We start from the raw sequence: 26223 nt of genomic DNA on the forward strand, positions 1-26223 counted from the left end.
TTTTATAAAATTACAATATGTCTTATTATTTCTGACTTAAATTAATTGTATTAAATAAGTATTAGGTGGCACCCAAAAGTTTCCCAAAGGTAATAATCCTATGTTGGGTGAAGCTTGCTGACTTCTCTCATGTAATTTGTTCCAAGTTTCTTAAGAAAATTTTATATAATTACAATATGTCTTATTATTTCTGACTTAAATTAATTGTATTAAATAAGTATTAGGTGGCACCCAAAAGTTTCCCAAAGGTAATAATCCTATGTTGGGTGAAGCTTGCTGACTTCTCTCATGTAATTTGTTCCAAGTTTCTTAAGAAAATTTTATAAAATTACAATATGTCTTATTATTTCTGACTTAAATTAATTGTATTAAATAAGTATTAGGTGGCACCCAAAAGTTTCCCAAAGGTAATAATCCTATGTTGGGTGAAGCTTGCTGACTTCTCTCATGTAATTTGTTCCAAGTTTCTTAAGAAAATTTTATAAAATTACAATATGTCTTATTATTTCTGACTTAAATTAATTGTATTAAATAAGTATTAGGTGGCACCCAAAAGTTTCCCAAAGGTAATAATCCTATGTTGGGTGAAGCTTGCTGACTTCTCTCATGTAATTTGTTCCAAGTTTCTTAAGAAAATTTTATAAAATTACAATATGTCTTATTATTTCTGACTTAAATTAGGTTTTCATCCTACCCTCAATCAATCCAATGGTCAAATGTTTCTATGGGTGACATGTTTGGAAGGCTTTCCTTCATCATCGGATCTTAGTAGCCATCGAGGCTTTGTCATAAAATTAAAATAATGCAAAACCACATATACAGATAAATAAATAAACATTACTTGCACAAACTTAACATGTCACCATAGGAACACATTTGGCCATTGCATAAAGAGCTCATAATTTCCGGTCTGTACCAGGGCAATTATATCGGATTTCTCAGCCTTCTTCTTCCTGATCTGTTAAAAAGAGAACAGGAAGGGATCTGTATCTGTTTGTGTGTTGGTGGTCCTTGTGCTGCAAAGCTCACATTTTTTATAAAATTTGTAAAATATTTATTGGAATTTAGACAATGTAGTGCAATTTATACCTAAACATATTTTAAATTTATTATTATTTTGTGAAAGAACAAGTGCTATAACGATCTTCAGTCACATGTCACGTTAATCAGTTTGGAGAGTGGAAATATATTGAAATTCATATAAATTTATATGAGTGAAACATGAGAGAATTTATAATACCGGAGATCAGCTAATTGGTGAGTACGGTGTTTTTACTGAGTGGACTTCATTGGAATTACTTTGAAATCAAGTTATTCAATCAATATATGCATTCAACTCAAAGTGTTAATTAAACTCAGTGAAATTGGTTTCTCATCACATTTAGAACTTCATCATATGGCACCACCAACGTTGGGCAATACACTGTAACCTAATACTTAAACCACCTTAAATAACACAACAATGTGGGACAATTAATTAATTAACCCAATTATCGGATTTACCAAAAAGTGTGTTTGGAGTAAAAAGTATGGGGTGAGCCCTGTTGTATTTTAGTAAAAGCTGATGCATAACCTTCCTCTTGTCTTCCTAATAGTACCTCTGTAATCTTTTTTCATTATCATAATAATTTTAGTGACAGTAAAGTAAAATTTCTGTTCACTTATACCTGCCATCACAAAATACAAAGATCAAGAGTGGAAACAAAGAGTTATCATAACCTGAACTTAAAAGTAGTTATGTGATGCTTGCCTAACCCGAATAAATACATACTACGAACTCCTCCACCCAATACAGATCTATTTTGTTAATCTCTCTCACTTGTAAATCATTAATCACTTTGTAAAGTTAATTAAATCTACATGCACTGTGTGATTAATATAATCTGATCTAATCTAACTGTATTCAAGATTCAATCTTGTCTGAGTGTACCTCTCCTGAAGATTGGTGACAATGCTAATTCGTACAAAGTAAACTTCCACAATTCTGTAACTGAAGTTATACTAGAAAGTGAGAACTGTCTGAGGATGGGGAGAAAGGTGCCTGATTTAGCGCTCTTGGTCATACTTTGCAAACCCAAAATTTATTATGCATACGAAGGAGTTAAAGCATTAGTGGCACGCAATTTGGAAATTAGGTAAGTCATTCTATATTTTAGCGTGTGTTTTTATTGAGTATATTGTAAAAGGTTTTTTTCTGAGTCCATACTTACTGAATGGGTTATATATAGTATCAACAAAAACTATGTCTTTTCATTTAGAAAACTAGTTATACTAACAGCTGTGGCAACAAACTAGAACTGATTACTTTTTGCTTAGTATATCTCTGGCTCAGTCAGAAGAAGGAGGTAGATTTTGTGACAACTGAAATATTCCATTGAAGGAGGAGCTCTTCTTATTGGAAAACTAATTATTGCTGTAAAAGAAATAACTGAAATATTATTTATTCATTCTCATGAGATTTACATGTACTCAATATCTCTAAAATCATTCCGAGATACAATAAAGTTGTTTAATACACAATTTTTATAAGCATTCTAGAACAATTTTTGTTTTTTTCTCTAGGTTCATAAATAATGGAGTTGTTAATCTGAAGTTTTAACAACCTCCATATTGAAACAAAATGGCATATCAAAGTGGGCAATGAACTTTGCATATATATTTATGAAATCAAATTTTGTTGAAAAGTTTCAACTTGTTTAGGCTAACAAGCAGTGTTACTGATTTTTTGTATCACTGAACGGTGGCAAATGTCCGGAAAAATCTTGTTTCCTTCACTATTAACTATTTGAGTTTTGTTCATATGGAAGTAAAATGCCTACAATAGAAGTATATTTAATATTATTAGATAGTGGTGTGCAGAAATTTGAAGGGATGTTTACTAAAGGTTATTCCTTAAGTATTAGTTTCATTGTAACAAATACTTTAATGTAAAGTTTTGAGGTTTATTTTCAAATTTAATATTTATTTTACTATACTCTCAACTACATGCACACTGGTGTAAATTTCTTGAAAGTATTTGGACAAGCTATATAAATGTATATAAACCAATACAACATTTCGTACCACCAATACAAATGTTTTTGAAATCCCAGTGAATCAACAAAAGTTTTGGACTTAAAACGTTTAAAACTTAAGTGTATTTAGTAACCTAACAGTTTTGATGTATTTACTTGAAATTGATTTGAAAACTTGTTTTATTCAGAACAATGACAAGAAAGCCACATTAGGAATTGTTAAAAATCATTTCTGTAAAACTTGATATTACCATTTTAAAATATTTTCTCTTCCAGAAAAAGCATTCCTCAAATATTTGTGAATTTGATCCAATCACAAACAATGAAATTGGATGCAGCTTTTTTGCCATGCCTAAGCAACATTTCCTGGACATCTTTGACGATCCCTCAAATACTTGATGGTATAAAAAATATTTTAGACAAAGTTGACATGTTTTGCAAAGAGGTAAGCTGCTGAAATTATCAATTAGTTCTTACTTTTAAAATTTGTGTTAATAATACTGACACCCACAACAATAAAAGGCAAACAACAAAAAAAGGCAATCAGAACAAAGATTCTGCCAGAGAATAAGTCACATATTTGAATATATTAACAGTTTATATATTCAACAGCCAATATATTTTCAATACAGTTATGATTTACAAGGATAAATTTGCATTTATATGCAATAATTCAAAATTACATTTTTAATACAACCATACAATACATGAAAAAAGTGATATCATACCCAACCACCACATATTCAAATTCTATATAAACAAATCATCATATATAGGTACAATAAATTACCTCAATATGAGGGAAAATTACGTCAGCAAATTCTAAAAGAAACTAGAGCAGTATTTCATTGCAAGAGTAATTTTCTCCACAGAGGAATATTTTAATTGGAAATAACTATATAAAGGTACATAGTATAATATAAATTTCAATAATATATAAATTAACAAAAATGTTAATGTCTTAATGTTTAGAGCAGACAAAAATCACTGTTTAATTATATAGTTTTAAAATTAAGTGTTAAAGCATTCCAGAGTTTCTATCAAGAAATAAAGAATTGGAATAACTTTGTAGACTAAATTAGAATGAGGTAAAGAATTATTATTATTAGGCAAAATTATACTAAATCGATTTAAATAATCAATTATTTGCTGCAATCTTACGTTTTAATAATTTACAAAAATATATTAATGATTATGTATTAAATTACAAGACGAATAGTTTAAATTTGAGAGAATCACATTGAATGTGTAAATTTCTTGTTAATAACATAATTTAAAAGGAAAGATTGTTACTAATCACTTAATTATTTCTAAATATACCTTAGATAATTTTGAAGCCAATTATAAAAATCAAAAGTTTTGCACTCCTTAATCACAATGCACTATACCACTTTAGACATTAAGGTGGGGAACCCCTTTGCATGCGATTCACACTATTTGAAGAACTCTCAGTAGAATTGCTTCATCACCTAATATTATCAATTGAACTGCTTAACCATGTCTTGGCACCAGAAACAACATTCTCTAATTGGTGTCTTATAAAACTCATTAATATGATTGGTGGTTGCTATAGAAGTGGGGAAATTTCAATAATTTTATAATGTTTTGTAAGATTATGCATGTGAAGGTTTAAAATATGAGGAATTAGAGTCTAAAAAACTGATAGTCCAGAGTTTAAGATATTAGTGACTATCAGAAGTGCATGATCAAAAGATTAGTAAACATTATATGAGATAGTGGATGTTTGTGAATAGTCAGTGAGAAAAGAAGTTTTCAGATTATAAACTGGAAATCATAAATCACTCTAGAATTTTCTTGTAAACATATTTATTGTACCTTGTGATATTTATGTGTTTTAAATTTGTTCACACATTTTGATTTTTTGCCCACTCTAAACCACAAAGAGTCTTCAGTAATGATTGCCCAGTTCACATCTCATCATAAATGTTTTCATAACAATCTTTTTAAATATGGGTTATGGTTTTCGTTTCCTGATTTGTTTCTTTTTCCAAGGCAAATGACATGAAGGAAGCAAGAGTGGATGAAACCCTGGAAGTAATCGGAGACCAAATGCTCATCTATATCCCACCACAAGCAATGGATGGGCAAGAATGGTACAAGAAGAATCTGGATTATTGTCATAATATATCTAATGAACTGCAGACCAAATCTCAGACTGCGGAAGAAGCAGTGATTGAGCTCATTAATAAGTTTGTCGAAGCTATTGAAGATCCAAACATTGATGCTGAAGAGAAATTTGATTGGCTTGATCCCGAAAAGCTCGTTAAACCTGTATTTGTTATAAAACCTCGAGGTCAGGCGGATGATGATGGTTAGCACCAATTTTAACGATATTTGTAAAGTTGATAAAGAATAGAACTAATAGTATTAGTACTTGGCCCACGCCTCTAGTTGCAAACAAGAGCAGGTTGAAAGTGTTCTTATTCAATATTTAGATTAGTGTTAACCTCTATTCAGTTGAAATTTGAAATATTGCCCTTGATCAGATAACTTTGCTGGACAATCGTGTTAATGGAGGACATACTATTGCTTGTTGAAAGAGTTCTAACCCTTTTAGTGCTAGGCCATAAGCTACAAGTTGTTGGTGTGCTAACCATGAGGGCCATCTACATAGTTAGTTGCATAGACATTGTTGTTTTGTACATATATACACATATTTATTCATTTGTACTTCTGCTAATTTAAAACATACAATGATGATTTTAACTTTAGTACATTAAATTCTGCATTCAGACTTGGACTATAATTTATTTTTAAATATTTCATTTTTAGATTTAAATCGTAAACAAATCTTAATAAATTTACTGTGTAATGTTAGAAGTACTTATTATATAAATTATATCTGTCTAAGAACATCTGGAACAAATTTGAGAATATAATACTACCATTTTATAGATATAATACTTAATTTATTTTATAACTACAAAACTTACATTTTCATAAAACTACTATACTCTCAGTAAGTTATACGTTTGAAATTACATACATGAGAATACAATTATTATTACATAATAATGTTTGTAATTCTGTTATAAAATAAATTTTGGTTAATCGTAGAGCAAATAATATGTAACATTTAAAATGAAAATTGAGTATGCAAAAAACATTAACATGACAAATCTGAATTTTACATATAAGTAGAACATAAAAATAAGGATTTTTACTTTTTTACAACAATAATAATTTGGTTAAGAATGTAAATAAGAGTATTGTATAAGAACAACAATTGTGAGCAGAAATAAAATCACACATGACTGTGTGTCATCTGTGGTCAAGATGCAATAGTCATTGCCATCTAGAGATATTGTTACCTTATACAATACCTAGCACTATAAAAAATTTTATATAAGTGTAACTAATTAATAATATTCTTAAAGGGCTACTAGTCACAATGAAATGCAGTTAATTAATTAAAAATGTACCAAAAATTAATTGTATAGCATGCGAAAATGTAGAGGGCCTGTACAAAGGCCCTTGGTGGTCTATCATCAACCATGACGAGACCTATATGTAGGCCCTTGGTGGTTAAACGGCTTAAGAGCTTACAAAACATCACAATTGATTGTCATGCCTCTCTGCATAAAATATCACTGAAAAATTCCTTAACTGTCCCGAAATAATGTTGCAAGGATCTTGTTTACTGCACTGTGTGTTTGGCTTTCATTGTTTTCAGCTACAGTGTTTTTAGCTATTCCTTTGATTCTGCTTTGGCTCAGGAGTCATGTGAGACACAAGTTTCATCTTCTACAACAACGTGGTTCAAACAATTATCTCTTTCTGATTGTATTGAGTCGAAAAGTTGAAAATTTATTTGGTGGGTAACTAATTTTTCTAAAACATATTAACTTTTACAGCTTTTAAGCAAAGAGCATCTAAATGTCTGCAAACATGATGGGAGCAGATGCTGTACTGAGATCATGAAAAGTTAATCATTCTCATTCACATAATTCTCATTTATCTAATAAATATTCCTTGCAGTTTCCTGTTCTACATAATATTTTGTTTTAATAATTCAAATGCATATGTGGTAGATCCATATAAAAAAGAAAAAGATGAATACACAATAGATGATTTAAAAGCTGATTGCATGGAGGTTTATGGCTTCTTTAATCGCAAAAACATGGATGCCCTTACCAAAGCTACAAGAAACACACTAAGAACCTTGAGAGAGCGTGCAAGTTCATCAAGGTAAAGCTTTATCTCCAGGAGGTAAATTTTTTTTCTTTTTCTATTAAAAATAAAAAGCCAAGAGACCTGATTAAGAACATTTTTAGTATTAATATGTATTTTAATTTGAAACATAATAAATGTGTATACATGTAATAAAAATGTCTACTTATCTCGAATTAGTTAGTGATGTAAATAGTTTAAGTACAAGGGCTCTCCAGAAAGTAACAGACGTTTTGAAATAAAAATTATCAATGCGAAAATAACAATTTTTATTATATACATATTGAAGGTAAACTCTGGCTACTCTCCTACATAGCACCATATAAACACCATTTCAATTAAGACATTTATCATAACGTGGTACAAGCTTTTTAGTACCATCTCTGTAGAAATCTGCCGCCTACGAGTTCAACCATTGGTTTACACCGACATGTGGTTCAGCATCATTATCATGTCTAATCGTTGCCTAGCTAGCCATGTCTTCATCACTGGGAACAGGTGGTAGTTGTTCGGGGCCAAATCCGGGCTCTAGAGCAGATAATATAAAATTTCCAATCCAAAATCACCCAAGAGCTCTTGGGTATGATTGGCTGTTTGAGGACACAGTCGCTTTTTTTGTATCATGCATCTTAATTTTCCGAGTATACCATGAAGTAGATCCGTTTTTAATTCTTGTTAATTGCCCTTTTTGTTGTATCATGTGTCGCCGATCAGTGTGGATTCTGTGTTGATTTTTATGGTTTCATGTTGTTATATCACAATGAACAGATCAGAAGTTTAACTGTCATTTATGAAAATTAGTATTGGTCAAATTTGAATTCACTATTTGTATCATATGATACATTTTATATTAGGTGTTTACGACTCATGTATAGTTTTCAACTGCTACAAACCTCTTGTTTTATATTAGTAGATTACTCCATTATATTAGTTCAGTTTCACATATCTGATTTCACTCGCTGAGAAATTTAATAATTTAAAATTCCTTTAAATAAGCATTCAAATCACCAATTTATTAATTGAATTCACTACTTCAAACATCTTGTGACATTCACAACACTCTCCCTAGGTTTAAAAAGGAAGAGAATAAAGAGAAGTCATAGTTTTACCTGGGTACCAGTATTAGATCATTTTTTTCTGTTGTAAATACAAGTTGTAATATACAGAATACTTTTGTAAAGATTGTTCAGATAATAAGTTTCTCATTGATTTAAATGTTCTTTCCTTTTGTGAAACTTAATTTTTTACAGCCTTGTGATCCGTCATGAGCACAATAAGTCAGATCCACACTATGCCTACCCGCTGCTGACAGGAGATATGGTCCTTTACATCCCCAACGTTACCATCGTCCCCACCTTGGAAGAGATGCAAGCTTATTTCTCCAAGGTGACAAAGTCTGTACTGAACACAATCCGGAGCATCCCACAATGGGGCAGTGTACAGGGTGACAAGAAAAGTGGAGTAGGGTTATTGCGGCATCCAAGACCAGTTAGTAAACGTAAGTGTGTTAAAAGTCTGAAGATTAAGTTAGACTATGTCTGGTTACCATATATTATAAGCTAGGTTCCTTTTGGCCTGTGTGTTACATAATTTGAAATAATACAGTATAAGGTATCAAAAAAGAAAAAAATATAATACCTAATAAAAATGCTTGTGTTTTCATTTCATGCTTGTTTTCACACAATAATTCAGTTGAAACTGCAGTGCCTTATAAATACGTAAATCTGTCTTTTAAGTTTAATTTTATTAAAGAAAACATAAAAGTTGAGTTTTTCCTTTGCTTTACAAAGATACAAGAAAGTAGTGTATAGTTCCGTTAAGTTTTCGTTATAGTTCTGAAAGTTGTGTTAAGAATATTACTTTTTTTGAAATTTATTATTAATGATGAATCATTTCTGGAAAACCTGTTATTGTTATTCCTTCAATTTAACGTTTTTCAGTTGAAATGTCTAACTTGAAATCATGACAAATAGGAGAAAGTTTAACAATAATGCGATGTCATTTATTAATAATGGAATTTAAATCCTGTTTCTAGCCAATGCCAAGAGCATTGTATTTGACATCATGTCTACGGACATGAGTGGAGGCATGGGCACGGAGCGGAGCAGAGACTACCTCAAGCAGGTCATGGAAAATAAAGAGGTAGTCAGGCTGACTGTGGCTCTTCAGGGAAACCTTCTGCTTGTTAAACCAGATGTCAACAAGTTGCTACAGGTATCGCTGTATAGTTTTTAGTGTATGAAATAATTCCATTAATAATAATAACTGGATATAGACTGAGTCTATTTTGAGCAGGTTAAGAGAAAAAGTCAGTTCACACTGATCAAACTGACTACCGGTAGCTAAATTTGTCAATGGTGTATCTAAAAAAGTCCTCTCTCATGATGCTACTACTTGAGTTGTATGCGATTTGTCTATAGTTATAAAAAAGGAAATCTTCTATAGAATCTGTGAAAGTGCTTTGGTGTGAGATTAAAACTGTGATATGTCTTACATAATGATGTTTATAGCAGAAGTTTCACTGATAAAATGCATAAATATTAATTGTAACTAATTCAAGATTTACTGTACTACTGCATTAGTTGATTGAAATTTGATGGGTCACAATTAAATATTGGACTATCAATAATTTGTATTTAGGTTTTAATGAAATCAGAATTAATACCTGAAGTATACAAGTTTATATACACAATTGAGGTTTCTTAAATAGCTGGAATAAAATAAACATTTGAAAAGAATAAACCTACTTTGTGACATGATTCTTGGTGGGAAAAATAAATTACTAAACAAATACAAATTTATTACTAAAATAACACCCAGAAAGGTGTTTCAAGATTTCTAAAATAGCAGGAATAAAAATACACATTAATACAAAAACATTCTACTTTTTGATGTAATTCTTGGTGGGATGAAATAAATCTCTGATCAATCAAGAATTTACTACTATAGTAACTACAAATGTTTTCCACAGAAGTTCATTTCTGGCTGGTTTATACCTTTCAATTGAACCTAAACTGGGTACAGCAAAAACTAATGTCACTTATATATGGGCAACCCAATGGATCTTTTATAAGTAGCACATCACTAAGTGGGATAAGAGGTTTCTCAGCTTCTTGTCCTAAGTGGAAATAACAAAAATGCTCATTGAGATGTTTCTAGGGTTTCTGGTAAAGCTGGAATAAAAATTAATTAAAAAAAACATATTTTGTGATTTAGATCACAATGGAATGAAATAAATTTCTAATTTAGGTAAAATTTACTATTAGAGAAACCATGGAACACACAGTAAGGTATTTCCAAAGTGAAAAAGATACTCAGAATCTGAATAATAATAATAATAATAATAATAACTCTGCTGAAGCAGTTGATCAACAGCTATAAATTATCATTGCCAAGGTAGGAAAGAGGATCTTCTCTGTATCCAAGAAACTAACACTCTAATATGTAAATAGACCGCCTACATGCTCCATACACTACAGAAGGACTGTCAGAGGAGTATCTTAAATAACAACTGAAGTCCTTGGCCGCCTACATCTAGTCTATGGCGTATATCTTGTAAATCGCGTCTGACATTTGGATTAAGTACATAACATTTACTTACTGTAGGCAGGCCAACATTTAATAGAAGAAGGTACTTGTCCAGCATACACCAAGATAAGAACCACTGATCAGTGGCTTCAAAATTGGTACTCTCATAAATAAAAACATTACTGTTCATTGGCAATATATGAAACTAGATGGAGTATTGCGACGTCTTTCTTTGCCAAAGTAGCAGGCACAGATTACTTGCCACATTGTCCTGTTGTAATAATTTCATCATTACACACTCCTCCTACTTTACAAATAAAAATAAAAAAGTTGTTACTTAAATCGTTGATTGAATGAAACAATTTATTGCTGTTTATATAAAAAAAATAACTAAAGGAATGTTTTATCTACAATAAATATATTGCATTTAAAATGTTCAGTAAAAGCCTCACCAGTCATAAGAGCTACTTCTAATAGCAAACATAAATGATGTTTTATGGATACCATTCATGAACAAAATTAATGTATTTAAAGTGTGCATGCTGATTGTAGCTAAAGTTTCAAATACTGGAGTGAACTTTCTGCACCATTGATATCCTGTTTATTGAGAAAATATGCTGAAAAATATAAATATATGACTGTCATAGTGAAATTTTTTCAGGTTATCATGTGTTGAAACCAAATTTCTTTATTGATTATCGTAATTAAATAGCTTGAATTGATTCTAGTATAAGATTGGCTTATCTTTTGCTTTATTAATTATTTTAGACTTACATGTGATGAAAAACATAACACCTGTCTGATTTGCTTTATCAGTTGTGGTACACAACAACTTCTACTTACTGATATTTCTGCAAACCATTTGAAATTTAAATTTGTCCTATATTGATCTGTTACGAATAATTATATTCTAAATTAATATAAAAAGAAATATTTGACATTGATTATATTTTAGAGATTTTAGATTCGCATTTTGACCTAAAATTATTATATGTCAAAAACTTATCAGTCAGTACTTCAATAAATTTACACCATTTAGTAGTTTATAGCCAAACAACCGACAAAATATCTCCTAAAATAGGAGTAAGATAAATTGTATACAATAATTGAAATACAAAATAAATGTTCAGAAGGATTTTAAATGTTCACTTTGATTTAAAATTGAACCTTTTCATGTGGGAGTTGTAGCATAGCAGTTTTCACATTTATAGTGCTATCATAGTTTAAATTATTTTTTACTCTTAGAAGCTATTATTATGGCACGCACCTATATTACAATATAATAGCACAAATCAAGTGTTTCATGTGTAGTAAATAAAAAAATGCAAACAGAATTTTTTTGGTTCTAGTACATTTATACAGGATACACTGATCTCGTCACCTTGTACCCAAGCCAACCAACATTTTTTTAAGGTAGGAATTACACTCAGCTTTACTACAGAACAGTTAGGCTACCTTCATACAGATGTACACCAGACCACAAAAATCTTTAACGTCAGGTGCTGGAATCAAACCCGCGAATTCAAGGCTAACTCCTGCATCCCAGAGTAGCACCTGAAACTACACAGCAATCCTGACTTGATTTCTTGAATGGGCAAATAGCTTGTTTACGTTTTTGCTGTACTATAAAGTATGTACCCAAATATATGTGTAATTATTTTACATCGGAAAGCGGTGGATGTACTGGGTATGTTACGACTTGTCAAAGGGTTATGGAATGAGAAATGAATCATCGTAACATTTACATTTCTTAAGTAGTATATGTAGATATATGTTTGATATAAGAAAAATAGCCAAGCTTATGCTAATAAATAATTACTATTTTTTAACATACTCATAATGTTATGTACATAAAAAACTAATCTTGTTCATAGTTACGAGTATTAATCATTTCAATTGTTTTCAGAGTTATCAAACTTTTTCACACTTATGGTCTGATGAGCGTAATGAAATCTTGAATGCTTTTGTGGACTCCCAACCCATGACAATTTACATAGAAGACAAGTTTGCAGAACTGGAAAAACTCCTTCAGACCATTGAGGAAATACCAGCCCTAAATATCTTAGGGCCTCTAGAAATACAGACCGGCAAGTTTTTTCTGTTAGACTTTCATTTCTTCATTGGTGATTTAAAATTTTCAGAGTTTATAATTTTTAATAGATGTTAAAGGTCTAAGAAAGAGTTTGTGTTACAGTTGTCATATATAATATACTGCTTGTATAAGGACTTTAAAATACTGTATTTTAATTTTTAGTAATAATGATTTCAGCCAAATTCAAACTTGCACTCAAAGTGGAGTGGAAAGAATGGAAACTCACTTTGGGAAATATACTGTTAAATGCGTATCGTAAAAAGCTTGCGGATCTATGGGAGTTTATTGAGGTGAAAGGTGATGTTCTGCTGAAGCCAGTGAAAGACTTAGACGATGTTCGGTTGGCTATGGCATGTCTTGAGTCTGTCAGGGACAATTTCATACATCTGGATAGAGAGCTGATTGCCATTGAAGAAGCTTATGCTATATTTGCAAAATTTAATATAAAAGTACCACCTGAAGATATAGAAAAAGTTGATGGTCTACGGTTCAATTTCAATAATCTGATTACTTATGTAAGTTTAACTTTATATCTTCCTCAGAATGCTCTCTGACTATGTTTAAATTTAGTTTTCTCTAAAAAGATTGTCGATTTGTAAATGATTTAAATAGTATTTTGGGTTGCAGGTTCCATACACCCCAATTTAAATTTTAAGTAACAAGTTTTTAATATCAAGTTTGAAACTTGACAAATGTTAGATCAACCTTTTGTAAGATGTTTAAGATAAATGTTTGATATAGTATTACAAAATGTTAAAAAAATGTGTGTATGTTTATATGTTTAGTCTAAGGAAATGCAAGAAACACTTTGTAAATGCCAAGAGCCTATGAAGAAAGAATTAATGGAGGGTGTTGCTGAGTTTGCCCAAGAAGTTTTTGACTTTGATCGCGACTTCGAGGAGAATGGTCCAATGGTTGAGGGTTTGGAAGCCAGGGAGGCTAGTGACAGGTATGTTTCCTTCCTTAAATCTTTATTAACGATCAAATTACCATAAAAAACTTTCATTTTGAATTTGAAATTGCTTTTGATTTTTGAAAAAGACGATATGTATATCTATAGCCAATACATTATACTGTATAATGAGAGGTATGTATACCAAGTGAAAAATAGGCACTAGAAGCAATATTAAATTTCTTTGGATGCAATGAATAAAATATCAAGTAAAATTTCTTTTCATGGAGTGAGTGAAGCATAAAGTAGTATTTCTCTGTAATAGTACCTATCATTATCTTGTCATAGGTGTGAAGAAACGGAAACTAATAGTTAGGTAATAACTACTTCAGCTGCACTATAATGTCTATGTGATTGTTACTTACTACTTCAAAAATAGTTATATTCATCCTTCCTTCACTGTAATCTTTCTGTTTATTCTCGTATCTTCTGAGGTTTGAACTTTTTTTGATGTTCCATTTGTCATTAAGTAATTATCCAATCTTTCATCCACTTTGCTCTTTATAGCTCTCCTTTTATCTTTTGTGATTTGAACCTTGTTTTATTCGTAGTTTTATTGATATTAAATAAAATTAGATTGTATTAACTTTTTTGTTCACCAACTGGATTTATTTATGTTGTTTGTGTTTCTGTAGTTTTGTTATTTGTCTTAAGTTTGATAAGTATCTGAATATTTATCTGCACAACTTTAGAAACATTTTGTCAAGTAATAATATTTAGCACTTTTTTCAAATTACCCACCCCAGTGGAGAATACATTATTTACTTCTCTATCTATACTACTGTTCTGTTAAAATTGTCAACGACTTAACTATTGTAAAAATCATTTGAATTATGTTATATAGATGATGTTCTTAGATATGTTTAAAATTGTATCTAAGTAATTTCTGGCAGTTTAATATATGTATATTTTCAACACAAATTGTAAGAACCTTTCAAAAATAATTACAAATCGTTTGCTCAGCTCCTTTATTATGTCTTTAACAAGCAATTTACGAAATGAACATATTAAAAACTAGTTCTATTTAAGTTTATTTTTATATATATTCTGTAATTTACATTCGTAGAAGAAGCTATTAGTAAATGCATTTAGGTACATTTTAAAAACATTGTCTATGACAGATTCAGAATCTTTACATATTCTGGTTGAAAAATTGATTAAATATAATACTCTGTTACTTTGTACGTATTAAACATTGTTCATTAGTCAAAAAAATTATTATTAAAATCACCAACCATAACAAAAATTGTATAGTTCTTTACAAGACTCTCAGTTATAGACTTTTTTTAAATGTATTTGATATATTCATTCCACCAGTATAAAACTGTCACTTGTTAAAACATATTCAACAATACAAAACTCAAGCCACCTATCTCCAGCAAACTGCACAGGTGTACGAATTACAATTCCTTGCCTTTACATTCATTACCGTTAGCAGTGAGAATTCTGAGATCATTACATCAATGTCTCTTAGCACAAAATAAGAATTTAAAGAATGAAGCTGTAAAACCATTAATTTAGTTAATGGACCTCTTGGAAGAAATCTTAATAAACTCTTTTTGTGCTATTCCTACAATAAACTGATGCAATGTGATAATTGTGTAAATTTATTCTTTCTAATTCCTAACTCTGTACATTGTGTCTTGTAATGACACAAATTATAGGTTAAATTTCATGAATTGTAATTTTGACAGAAACTAGCCATGACTGAGGATGTTTAATATGTTAGTGAAAAAATTTTAATTCTCTTACCATCATGTTCAATAAATAAAGTTTTATGCTTTTGTATGCTGGACATTTTATTGAAGCTTTGTTTTGGTAAGAATAATTTATAAGTTGACTACTAGTTTGAACGGAGTTAATGTTCCATTCTGGGTCCTCTTTTGTTTATTTTATATATTAATGATCTTAGAAGATGTATCTCAGATGCCCACTTGTGCTTGTTTGCGGACGACACATCAATTGTGATAGAGAGCCAATGTCGTGAAATCATGGAGGTCAAAACCTTTGTATAATCTAACCAGATAGTCCAATGGTTCCAAGAAAATGTATTAGTTATCAACACTAATAAAACCACATTACTTGAATTTGCTATCACAAGAAAGCATAATGATGACCTTAGTGTTTGGGTTGATGATGTAGAAGTCTTCTGAACAAAGCGTTAAGTTTTTGGGCTTATCTATTGACAGAAATTTAAGTTTTTCCTGTCATATAAGCGACGTGGCGCAGAGGATAAGTTCTGGAATATTTGTACTGCGTAGGCTTTCTCATTTTGTAAACACTGATGTTCTACTTACAACATATTATGCACTTATTTTTCCTTTCCTTTCTTATGCGGTAACCATCTGGGGTTCCGAGAGATGCAATACGCATTGTATCTTTGTCTTGCAGAAGAGGGCAATGCGAATTGTTTCTGGCATTCGTCAAAGAGAGTCTTGTAAATCTGTTTTTAAGAAGTTTGAAGTTCTGACATTTCCTTGTGTTTACATTTTTTACACTTTGATGTTTTTTAAGCAGAACCATGGTATTTTTCAATCTCTTGTCCCTCAATCTGGATACGACCTGCGAAACACCAAAAACTGTCACAGTAGTTACGCTCTTGCTCATACTAATGTTAGTTTACAACACATAACCTGCTGAAATAATTTATTCTGTATAATAGATATATGGCTAAAATTATAAGTGAGCGACTAACAACCCATATGACTCCTTTGGATCATCAATGATTGTTAAAACTGGTTTCCGGTCAGAAATAGCTCCGTATAGTGCAACGAATTGGCGGCACGGTTCCGTGCCGCGCGCCAGGAGCACAACACTAGTTCAGAGATAGGTCACAGTAGTTACGCTCTTGCTCATTCAATCAGTTTACATAACCTCTAAATTTTATTCTAATACTCTGCAGCACTAATTATAATATATTTACAACTGTCTCCCTGATGAGTTTTTCTTAGTTCTTTGAAAAGGCGGTGCAGAGGGTTCTCGAACGTTCGGGGAGGTTTGTGCTGGCTTTGGGCACTGCAAGATAGGAGAATCTACTTTTGCAATTTATCTCTGAATTCCCTTCATGGCATCTTTCGTTTTGAACGAGGCGGTGCACCGGAGAGTTCGGGGAGGTTGTGCTGGCTTTGGGGGCCAAAGAGAATCTACTAAATCTCTGAATTCCAAAATGGCATCTTTCTTGCACCGGAATTCATGTTCACAAAGACATGCAATTTACCATAGCCATTTGAAGGAAGTGAACAAATATTTTTTTATACCATCTAATGGTCTTCCGTTCTATTGGGTAGTACGACATTAGTTGGTCTGCTCTGTCCACCCCCCTTCATATGAGCATTGTAGTGGACTACAGGTTTAGGCTTCTGTTTTTCGATGCCCTCTTCCTATTTTCCATGGTCACCATTTCATTTTCAAATTGGGTTGAGATGTATAGAACATCTCGTTCATCCCTCCATTTCCCCACAAGAATGCCATTTCCGTATTGGCAGGTGGTTTCGCCTTTTTTCAATTTTGCTGCTACGACAGTTCGTGGGTTGAACTTCCGATCAACTCGAAGGGTACCCGTTGCAATATGTTTTGTTGGCAAGGAGTTTGCTTGCTAGTATCACGCTGTTATAAAAGTTTGTCCATGTAAAGTGCATGGCCTTTGTTCAAAAAGTCTCTCATCAAGTGTAGAACAACATTTCCTGCATGTCCTTTCCCTCCCAAATCGTCCATCTTACCCGAGTACACCATAAATCTAACAAATTAAACCCTCAGGTTCACAAAGGGTGTACAATTTGACTCCATACTTATGTCTCTTGCCTTTCACGTATTGCCTGAACTGCAGTCGTCCCCTCCACAAAATCATGGCTTCGTCAAGGGACATTTCTTTAGACGGATAATAAATTAGACCTCATTTTATCATTGAACAACTGAATGATGGACCGAATTTTGTAAAGCCGATCAGCAGGAGCCTCAGCATCTGGATGTACGCGACGGAAACACAAACATCTCAAAATTAATTGAAATCTATCCCTACTCATGTATTCACGGAAGAATTTGGAGATTGTATTTTCTGTCGGTCTTCCAGTAGTCCTGGATCCTGTTTATATCCGAATCGTTCCCATGTGAATTAGTATGCCAATGAAAATCCTCAATTCTGGAACTGTCAGCGGTTTCCACCTGTGGATGCGAGATCCTGGCATGATTGTAGGGCCAAAGAAAACTTCTAAAGCGTAGTCATTGGTGAATCTGCAGATATTTTCCAAGAAAACAAGATCAATGAAAAAATTGAACCAATCAATCGGTTCGTTATTGCCTGGAACAGGTATCAATAGTTTGTTATCCCCTGTATAAGGAATATCCCTCATTCCAGCTGCAGATACAATTACTCCAAGCAGCAGGATCAAAATCAAAGTCATCTTCGGCATCAGAAGAGTCAATGTCGGTATTATCAGTTGAATCGTCATCACTGAGTGGATCGTCACTATTGTACTCATCATTCGCGTTAGCCATTTTTTTAAATAAACTAAAAGAACACAACAGTAACACACACCACAATGTCACGCATGCGAGGCGCCGACGTATATTCAACACGCTGCTATGCAATAAGTACCGTACCGAAACCGTGCCACGCGCCAGGAACAAACCAACGCACTAGTGAGGTTATGTGTGATACTACAACAGAGCGCAAAACAATCCTACCACTTACGACGCAAGCTAGGCTTGCACTGAAGTGATTTGTTCTGGGCCGCATGGCGGCACGGTTCCGCGCCAAGCGCCCCTGGCGTGGAACGGGCGCGGCACGGATCCGTGCCGCCCGCACTGAATGTGTTAAGTGTCACACCTATTACAGTGCTGTATCATTGTTTAACGCTCTTCCTGATCACCTTAAATCTAACTTGGATCTAAACTATTTTAAAAGAAAGCTCAAGTCATTTCTAATTGAAAATTGTTTGTATTCTATAGAAGAGTATATTAACGGTAGATAGAGTACCATACATAGATTGCTAGTAGTTTTAGTTATATTTACTTTGACGCAAGCCAATGCATGTACTCATGTTATTATGGCGATAAAGAAATTTTGACTTTGACTTTGACTTTGAGCCCGATACTAGTCTGTCTAGTACTATTCTCGGCCATTAAGAGGAGTTTTTTTAGCCCTTAATGCACCACTTGATGTGATTTTACTATAAATAACTTAAACCAAATTCTTCTATTACCTGAGACATGGTAGATCAATTAAGTGCCACAAGATTAATCATAGACTCTACTTCAGAAAAAAACATGATAATGAAAAATGATATTTTTGTTTGAAAGTAAAGTAAATTAACTTTTCAGTAAATTCATTAACTTTTAGTCCATTAACTAAACTGGTTTTATAGCTTCATTCTTCTAATTTCTCAGTTTGTGCTACGAGACATTATTGTAATGATCTCAGAATTCTCGCTGTTAATGGTAAATTTTAATTTTCAATAACTTTGTTATTTTCCAGGGTGTTATTGTTTCAAGCTCGTTTTGATGAGCTTTGGCGAAAATATGAGGTTTACAGCAGTGGTGAAAAACTGTTTGCTTTGCAAGTGAATGAATATCCGATTTTAATAGAACGAAAGAAACAGTTTAACCTCCTACAGAAACTGTATGGACTTTATCTTGTAGTTAACAAGGCAATTGATGGATATTTTGAGTTGGCTTGGCAAGATGTGGACATTGAGGAGATAATGGCTGAACTGACGGATTTCCAGAACAGGTTCGTTGTTGAATAGTATATTTTACACTAAATGTATGTTTGCGTCACTTACAGTTTTATTTTATTTAAGATAAAACTAACATAAAAATTTCGGTGTATCCATTTCCCAGTAAACAACACAAAATTACAATTTCATGTATAATATGCTGAATATTTCCCTCAAAAACTCTTTATTTAAAAGAACTATATAAAAGTAAGTTAATGACTCATTAAGAAATCTAACTGTGTAGTGTCAGGTTTGTCTAGTTTGGTTTATTCTAACATGGTTTATCCTAACAATCAAATTTAGGATATGTGGGGTTTTCCCAATAAGCATTTTTCTACAGTTTGAACATTTTATAAACTTTTAATTTGTTTGTGAGTAAACATTTTAAAGGATTCTACCTTCTGTTCATTAAGAAAATAAATTAAGTTACTTTTTAGTCTTTTGGATGTGCTCAGTCTGACAACTGCCAAAGGGTCAACCTAATTTGTTTAGTCACTGATCAACACTTATTTAGCTACTCTCCCTCCTCCAATAAATCCTGATATCTTGCTGAGGTCAATATTATTGTTAGAGTTGAACATAAACAAAATGAAAGAAACAAGTAAATTTTTTTTGACTCCTTACTATAAAATTGTTTTCTGGAAAAATTCTTGCACATTATAACAGATCTTTCAGATTTGTGTTATCTTTGAGAATGTTGTTACTCAATTACACCAAGGATGGTTAAATTCAACTGTGTTTTTACAGTTACTAGTGTATTTTATACACTAATATTTAAAACTTTTTGCTCACTATTGTCTTTATTGTTTTCAAATACTGAGTTGAAATATTCACAAATGAACAGATGCCGTAAGCTGCCCAGAGGTATGAAAGACTGGCCGGCTTTTATAGAGTTGAAGAAGAAGATTGATGACTTCAATGAGGCTTGTCCTCTGCTGGAGATGATGGCCAACAAGTCGATGAAAGATCGTCATTGGCAACGGTTGGAAAAATTGCTCAACTGTCCTTTTGATGTAGACAATGACGAGTTTACATTAAAGAATGTCATGGATGCACCACTGCTAAAGTTCAAAGATGATGTTGAGGTACAGTTTGATGGGCTTCTATTTTGCTTCTTTTGATTAATTTTCAGGTACTCTTTTATTTAATGCCAAACATATTTAGAGAAGGCAGAGTCAGAAAAAATAAAATATGCAGTGTTTCTTGTCTTTCAGTGCAGCACACAATGAAAAAGCAATGTAGTCAACCATGGTTAGTAATAAAGAAGTTCACCATGCAAAGGATCAAAATTTAATGATTATATTAATTAGTATTTGTAGGAAAATAAAAAGTAAAAAAAACCAAAGATTTCTAAAAATGACATCCACTACATAGTAGATGAAAGAGTCACTGCCATGGCACCAACAAAGTTATTAAAAAAGGTTTCTTACAACGTAATCTTGCGTCTGATTGGCTCACGTAGTCATGAGGAGATGGAGGAAAAGAATGATGCATCAGGAAAATCAATCAGTTTTCTCTAAGCCGTGAGTGAGACTAGACATCAGACATCATTGTAGCAACCTAACCCTCTTCAGTATAATGTACTATGTAATAATAGAGTATACTATGTAAAAAACTCAGTAGTGTTCCTTTCAGTATGTCCTCAGAGTATGGAATTCCACAAGGCAATGCCACATTTCTTGGACGAACATTGTGATTCTCGCCTGACTCATTCCCGTTTCATTATGGGTTTGCACTTGTGACACTGGTGTGTTGGATACTCTTTTTATCTGCTGATGTAACACACAAAGGGAAATGAAATTAGGTAGCCTTAGTGGAGGTTCAGCAGGAGAAGAGCAGCTCCCTTTTTTCAGCTGAATCGGCATCCCCATATTTCTTTGCAGGAGTTGACATATAATCTCAAGATTTAAATAAATAAGTAATGAATGGGTTTTTACCAGTTTTGAACATAATAATGCATAATCATTGAGGACTACCAGGTCCAGAATATAAAGGAACAGTTTTTTGTATCATTTTTGTGTATGCCTTATGCTAGGTACACAGGTGAGCATTATGTCCGTTCTGTCAACAGTTCTCATGTTTGTTATTTTACTCATGGACAGGTTTTTTTGTACCTTATTAGACAGCAGCACTGATTAGACAGCAATGTCTCCAATCAAATATAACATTAATGCGATATAACAGCTGTTACCATGTAAACAGCTAATCTGATAACTTAAAAATGACTAATCTCATGTGTGGCTTATCCATCTCATGATCCAAAGGTGTGCCATACATTATCTCGCAAAAGCTTTTTTTAACGAGTATAGCTTATATTACTATATGAACTAAGTAGTTGTAATGCATGCATCCCATGGGAAGGAATCTAACTTGTAGTAAGAATATTACAGCCTTCTAACTATCTCTCCTAAAAATTATCTTCAAAGAAAGTGAAATTAAAATTATTTTTACTTCTTGTACTTGCAGGACATTTGTTTGAGCGCTCTGAAGGAAAGAGACATTGAGGCAAAACTGAAGCAGGTGATACTGGACTGGGGAGGAGTTCAGCTGCAGTTTGCCAATTTCAAGACTCGAGGAGAGCTGTTACTCAAGGGTCAAGAGACTCAAGAGATCAATGGTCTTATTGAGGAGAGCTTGATGGTCATGAATTCTCTAGCAGCAAACAGGTTTGTCACAAATATTCTACTTGTCACTGTGCAATGTACTTGTGATCATTTACTCATTTAGAATAATATTATGTACAAGGTTTATCTGGAAAATGTAAACTTCTGCAGGCTGAAGATGAATCACTCAGTGGTAGTTTCAGCATAGTTCCAATTAAAGCACTACACTATATAATGCCACCAAACAAGAAATAGAACATAAAATATTTAAAAGAAAGCTTAAAGCATACTTAATGAGCTTTAATACTTTCTATTAATTAGATGAATATTTTGATTTGCAACTCAGGTAGTTTTATTATAGCGTTATTTTGTATTAGTGTTTTAATTAGTTTAAATTGACACTATTCAAATGTTACAGCATTGTAACTAAGGAATAAAGATTTGTTGAATTTGACTTGGACTAAGCGATTAGCTTCTTTCAACACTACATTGATGAATATTTCAGAATTGCTTTCAATTGCATTTTATAAGTTTTATTTTGAGTTTTTGAATCTTGATCTCTTCAGAGGAGTTAGATGTCTAATAAAACAAGTTGTTTTATCAATCAATAAGTCTATTTATCTTTTCTATCTACAATTTACAGTACAACATGTCAAATGATAACTTTTAAAAATAAACTGAACTAATGTATTTAAAAAGGTGAGATGATAAAATACTAGCTATTGTAACAGTGAAAAGAATGAATTTTGGTTATGAGAACCGTGAGATAATATTTTAGAGGCTCGATTAAGAAGGACCACTTCACACTAGGCAGTGAAGACGCCGAACACACTGATTTTAACAAGAGTTCACCAGGTTACACATAATGAGTTTATGAACAGTGGATATTCAAATAAAGTGCAGAAAATAAACAGTTACCTTTGTTTTCATGAGAGGTACCTAACCGTAGACTGCTGTTGTTGAGGGCCAGGTTGTGATCAGAGGCCCGGGGAAATAGGCTGCTGTCTTGTAGGCAGGCGTGAAGACGGAAGATGTCCTTCACGGATTCACTCACGCACAATACGACCGCAAACGAATAGTTCATAACACTGTGGCCAGTCCTGTAGAGCACGGTAGACCCGGGTGTCCGGGAGCAGAGACGTTCTGGTAGAGATTGCCAATCCAGAGCACTGACTTTAATGTTAATGTAAATGTACAACAAATAGAGATAAACTAATATTTTAAGTGAGAGAGTAACACATGGGGGAGAGAGTAAGTATGGTCAGCAGTGGCTAGAGAGTACACAAGTGCCCCAGGCAGGACCGAGAGTATAATGAGCAAGCGTGCCGTCGCTTGCAAGGTGGGCAATTGATCCTTGATAAGTCAACCGTTGTGATTGGTTGGTGAGTGTACAGTAAACAGCTGATTCGGGAAACAATGGTTCATTGGTCTGTCACTGTACGTGAATATTTTAATCCAGTAAGGAATGGTATTGTAGGCACTAGGCCGCAGAAAGAGATATAGAATTAATGTAGTATATACAGTTTAGTAAATAAAGGCAAATATAGAGTATAAATTGCCCAAAAAATATATACATAATTATTATTCAATAAAAGTAGCTTTTTCATATTAGGCAATAAAAAACAAGTTATTTAATGCAATAATACTTAACAATCAGTTTGTGCTATTTGCATAACATAAAATTATTTAGAATAAAATCAATTTTATTTTAAACTCACACAACCTGCTCTTTTCACATAAATTTTTGAAGTCTATTATTGTTAACTGAGATAGAGAGATGGTTTCTTTTGTTTTTTAGAAATATTGGACAAAATTGGACAAGTTCATTGTCGTAGTGCTGAATCAAGTCATTAATCTTCCACAGTTCCGCTCAAAACCAAATCAATTTTCTGTGTAACCATTAGTTTTTATACATTTTATGTTTGTGAGATTTCAAGATCATTTACTCCATTTCCAAGTAATTTTCCCTAGAATGTTCCTGTACCATAATACTCTGAATTTCATTGATTGTCATTCAAAGGTAATTAAAGATTCTTTCCAATTTTAGGGAACTGCTAGAACTGACAAAGTCTAGCAATTTCAAAACCTAACTAATCTGATGCTAACACAAATAGGTCTCATGTAATAGACATGGTTTCTCACAGGTACAATGCTCCATTCAAGAAAGAGATCCAGCTGTGGGTATGGAGACTGGGAAACAACGGGGAGATCCTGGAAAGTTGGCTAATAGTTCAAAACTTGTGGGTTTACCTGGAGGCAGTGTTTGTTGGTGGTGACATTGCCAAAGAACTGCCAGGAGAGGCAAAGAGATTTGCTGTAAGTAGTTTGAAGTAAATTTTGTTGCAAGATGGGTTTAAATGTAAAGGATGTGGAAATTTCAGAACATGTGGACATTAATATCATAAAATACTTGCAAGACGTAATAACTAGTTAGGATGTTGAACATTGTATTTTTTTCATTACATTGTCCATTTAATGTACCTGGCAGTTTAATAAAACCATTATATCACACTGTTTGCCTGACAGTCTACACATGCTCTACATTTTAAGATACTGCACCTGACGTAGAGCTCAAAATTATCTATATTGTTCAAAATGCTTAGTAGTTGAACATTTTTTGAAGTTTTATTTTTAAAGTTACAAATGATTTGCACTTTAACATTACAAACATTAAGTGCACATGTATCTAAACCTAATGTAATTAGTGTTTTATCTGTGTGGATTAAGTATTGTAAAATTGTAATTCCTCATATATTTTCGTCATACTTTGATACTGTATGTATTTTAATGTTTTTTTTTACATAGTATGGGTTATGTCAATTTTTTAATAGGTCATACAATTTTTAAAGTACTACCATTTTAATGCAAGTTAAATTATCTTATAAATTTTAATCCATGATTAGATCTGGAAAACACAAATATCGACATGCAAAATTACAGCATAAGGGCTTAAATTGTTTATGAGGTAAGTACAAAATAATGAAAGAGAGGTGCTAAATAATGTTGGCAGAAGTTAAAAAAGTACCAAAATTAGATATAGGATTTAAAAAATTTATATTGTTGCAGTTTTGAGACACTGTATATTTAAGATTTTTACTTCATTTTTTGGTTTGTTAAGATTTGTTATGCCTGAAGAAGAGTATATATTACAATTCTTAAAACTTATTGATTGATTGATTGAAAAACAATGTAACAAATAACAATTGCAAATGTTCTGAGTCGTGTTATCCTTTTAAACTATCCATCCTGATACAAAGAACTTTACTGCAGCTCTTTACTGAGTGATCTTTAGTATAAGTAAAATACACCGTGCTCTAGGCCAATTGCTGTATTCACCATGTTAAAGTAATAGTTTTATAAATTAATAATTTCTAGATGGGTTTAAAAATAATCAAACATAGTATTGTAACGTGCTATGAACGGTCCAGCCAATACTTGCATGGAATACATTTTCACAAATTATGAAAACTGATCATCAGATAAATTCAATCACAAAATCAGGATATTGTGTTTTTATTGTTACAATAAATGTCTTAACCTTAGATATTGGGGCTGTGCTCTATAATGGCACAATTTAATGATTTTTATAACACATTCATTTACTATTTCTTGGGCCACTCCTGTTCATAGTGATGATCTGTCTTTTAACATCCCACATCAGGTTATTCTCTACCCTGATGATACATCTTTGCTCGTTGAAGATAATACACTTGAACATATCACAAATGAAAAAGGGTTTTAGAAGTTGAAAAAGCAACTTCTTGGTTCTTATCAGACCTTTTAAAACTTAATCATAATGCAACTTAAAATATAATATATACTAAAACAAATTAAATGTTGAAAAAGTCTGTGAAACTTTTGAGCTTTCATTTCGATTAATAAACTTAGTTGGCAATCCCATACAAATCAGGTTGTTTTCAAACTCAATAGGGTTTACTTTCTTTTATCTAAACTTAAGCTTCATGTTAGATTTGATTCTCTATTGATGGCATATTTTGCTTTTTTCATTCACACAACCTATGGTATTATGCTTTGGGATTTGGTATTGTAAATTCTCTGTGACACCATTCTCATCTTGACGATAATGTAATAAAGATATCTTGACTTGACTTTGACTTGGGTAATAGCA

General features: G+C 32.3%; 1 protein-coding gene across 1 annotated transcript in view; it reads left to right on the forward strand.

Moving 5' to 3' along the window:
* The window catches only part of LOC124355822 (dynein axonemal heavy chain 8), a 154570-nt gene that overhangs the window by 32455 nt on the left and 95892 nt on the right, over positions 1-26223 (forward strand). The window contains exons 13-25 of the mRNA XM_046806976.1: positions 1909-2135; positions 3291-3459; positions 5028-5346; positions 7067-7223; positions 8456-8703; positions 9241-9419; positions 12640-12820; positions 13003-13340; positions 13611-13774; positions 19251-19505; positions 20336-20576; positions 21958-22157; positions 24239-24410. Of these exons, the coding sequence (XP_046662932.1) occupies positions 1909-2135; positions 3291-3459; positions 5028-5346; positions 7067-7223; positions 8456-8703; positions 9241-9419; positions 12640-12820; positions 13003-13340; positions 13611-13774; positions 19251-19505; positions 20336-20576; positions 21958-22157; positions 24239-24410 (2850 nt within the window). The remainder of the gene's footprint in view (positions 1-1908; positions 2136-3290; positions 3460-5027; positions 5347-7066; positions 7224-8455; positions 8704-9240; positions 9420-12639; positions 12821-13002; positions 13341-13610; positions 13775-19250; positions 19506-20335; positions 20577-21957; positions 22158-24238; positions 24411-26223) is intronic.

Source organism: Homalodisca vitripennis, chromosome 2 (assembly GCF_021130785.1).
Source record: "Homalodisca vitripennis isolate AUS2020 chromosome 2, UT_GWSS_2.1, whole genome shotgun sequence".
NCBI lineage: Eukaryota > Metazoa > Arthropoda > Insecta > Hemiptera > Cicadellidae > Homalodisca > Homalodisca vitripennis.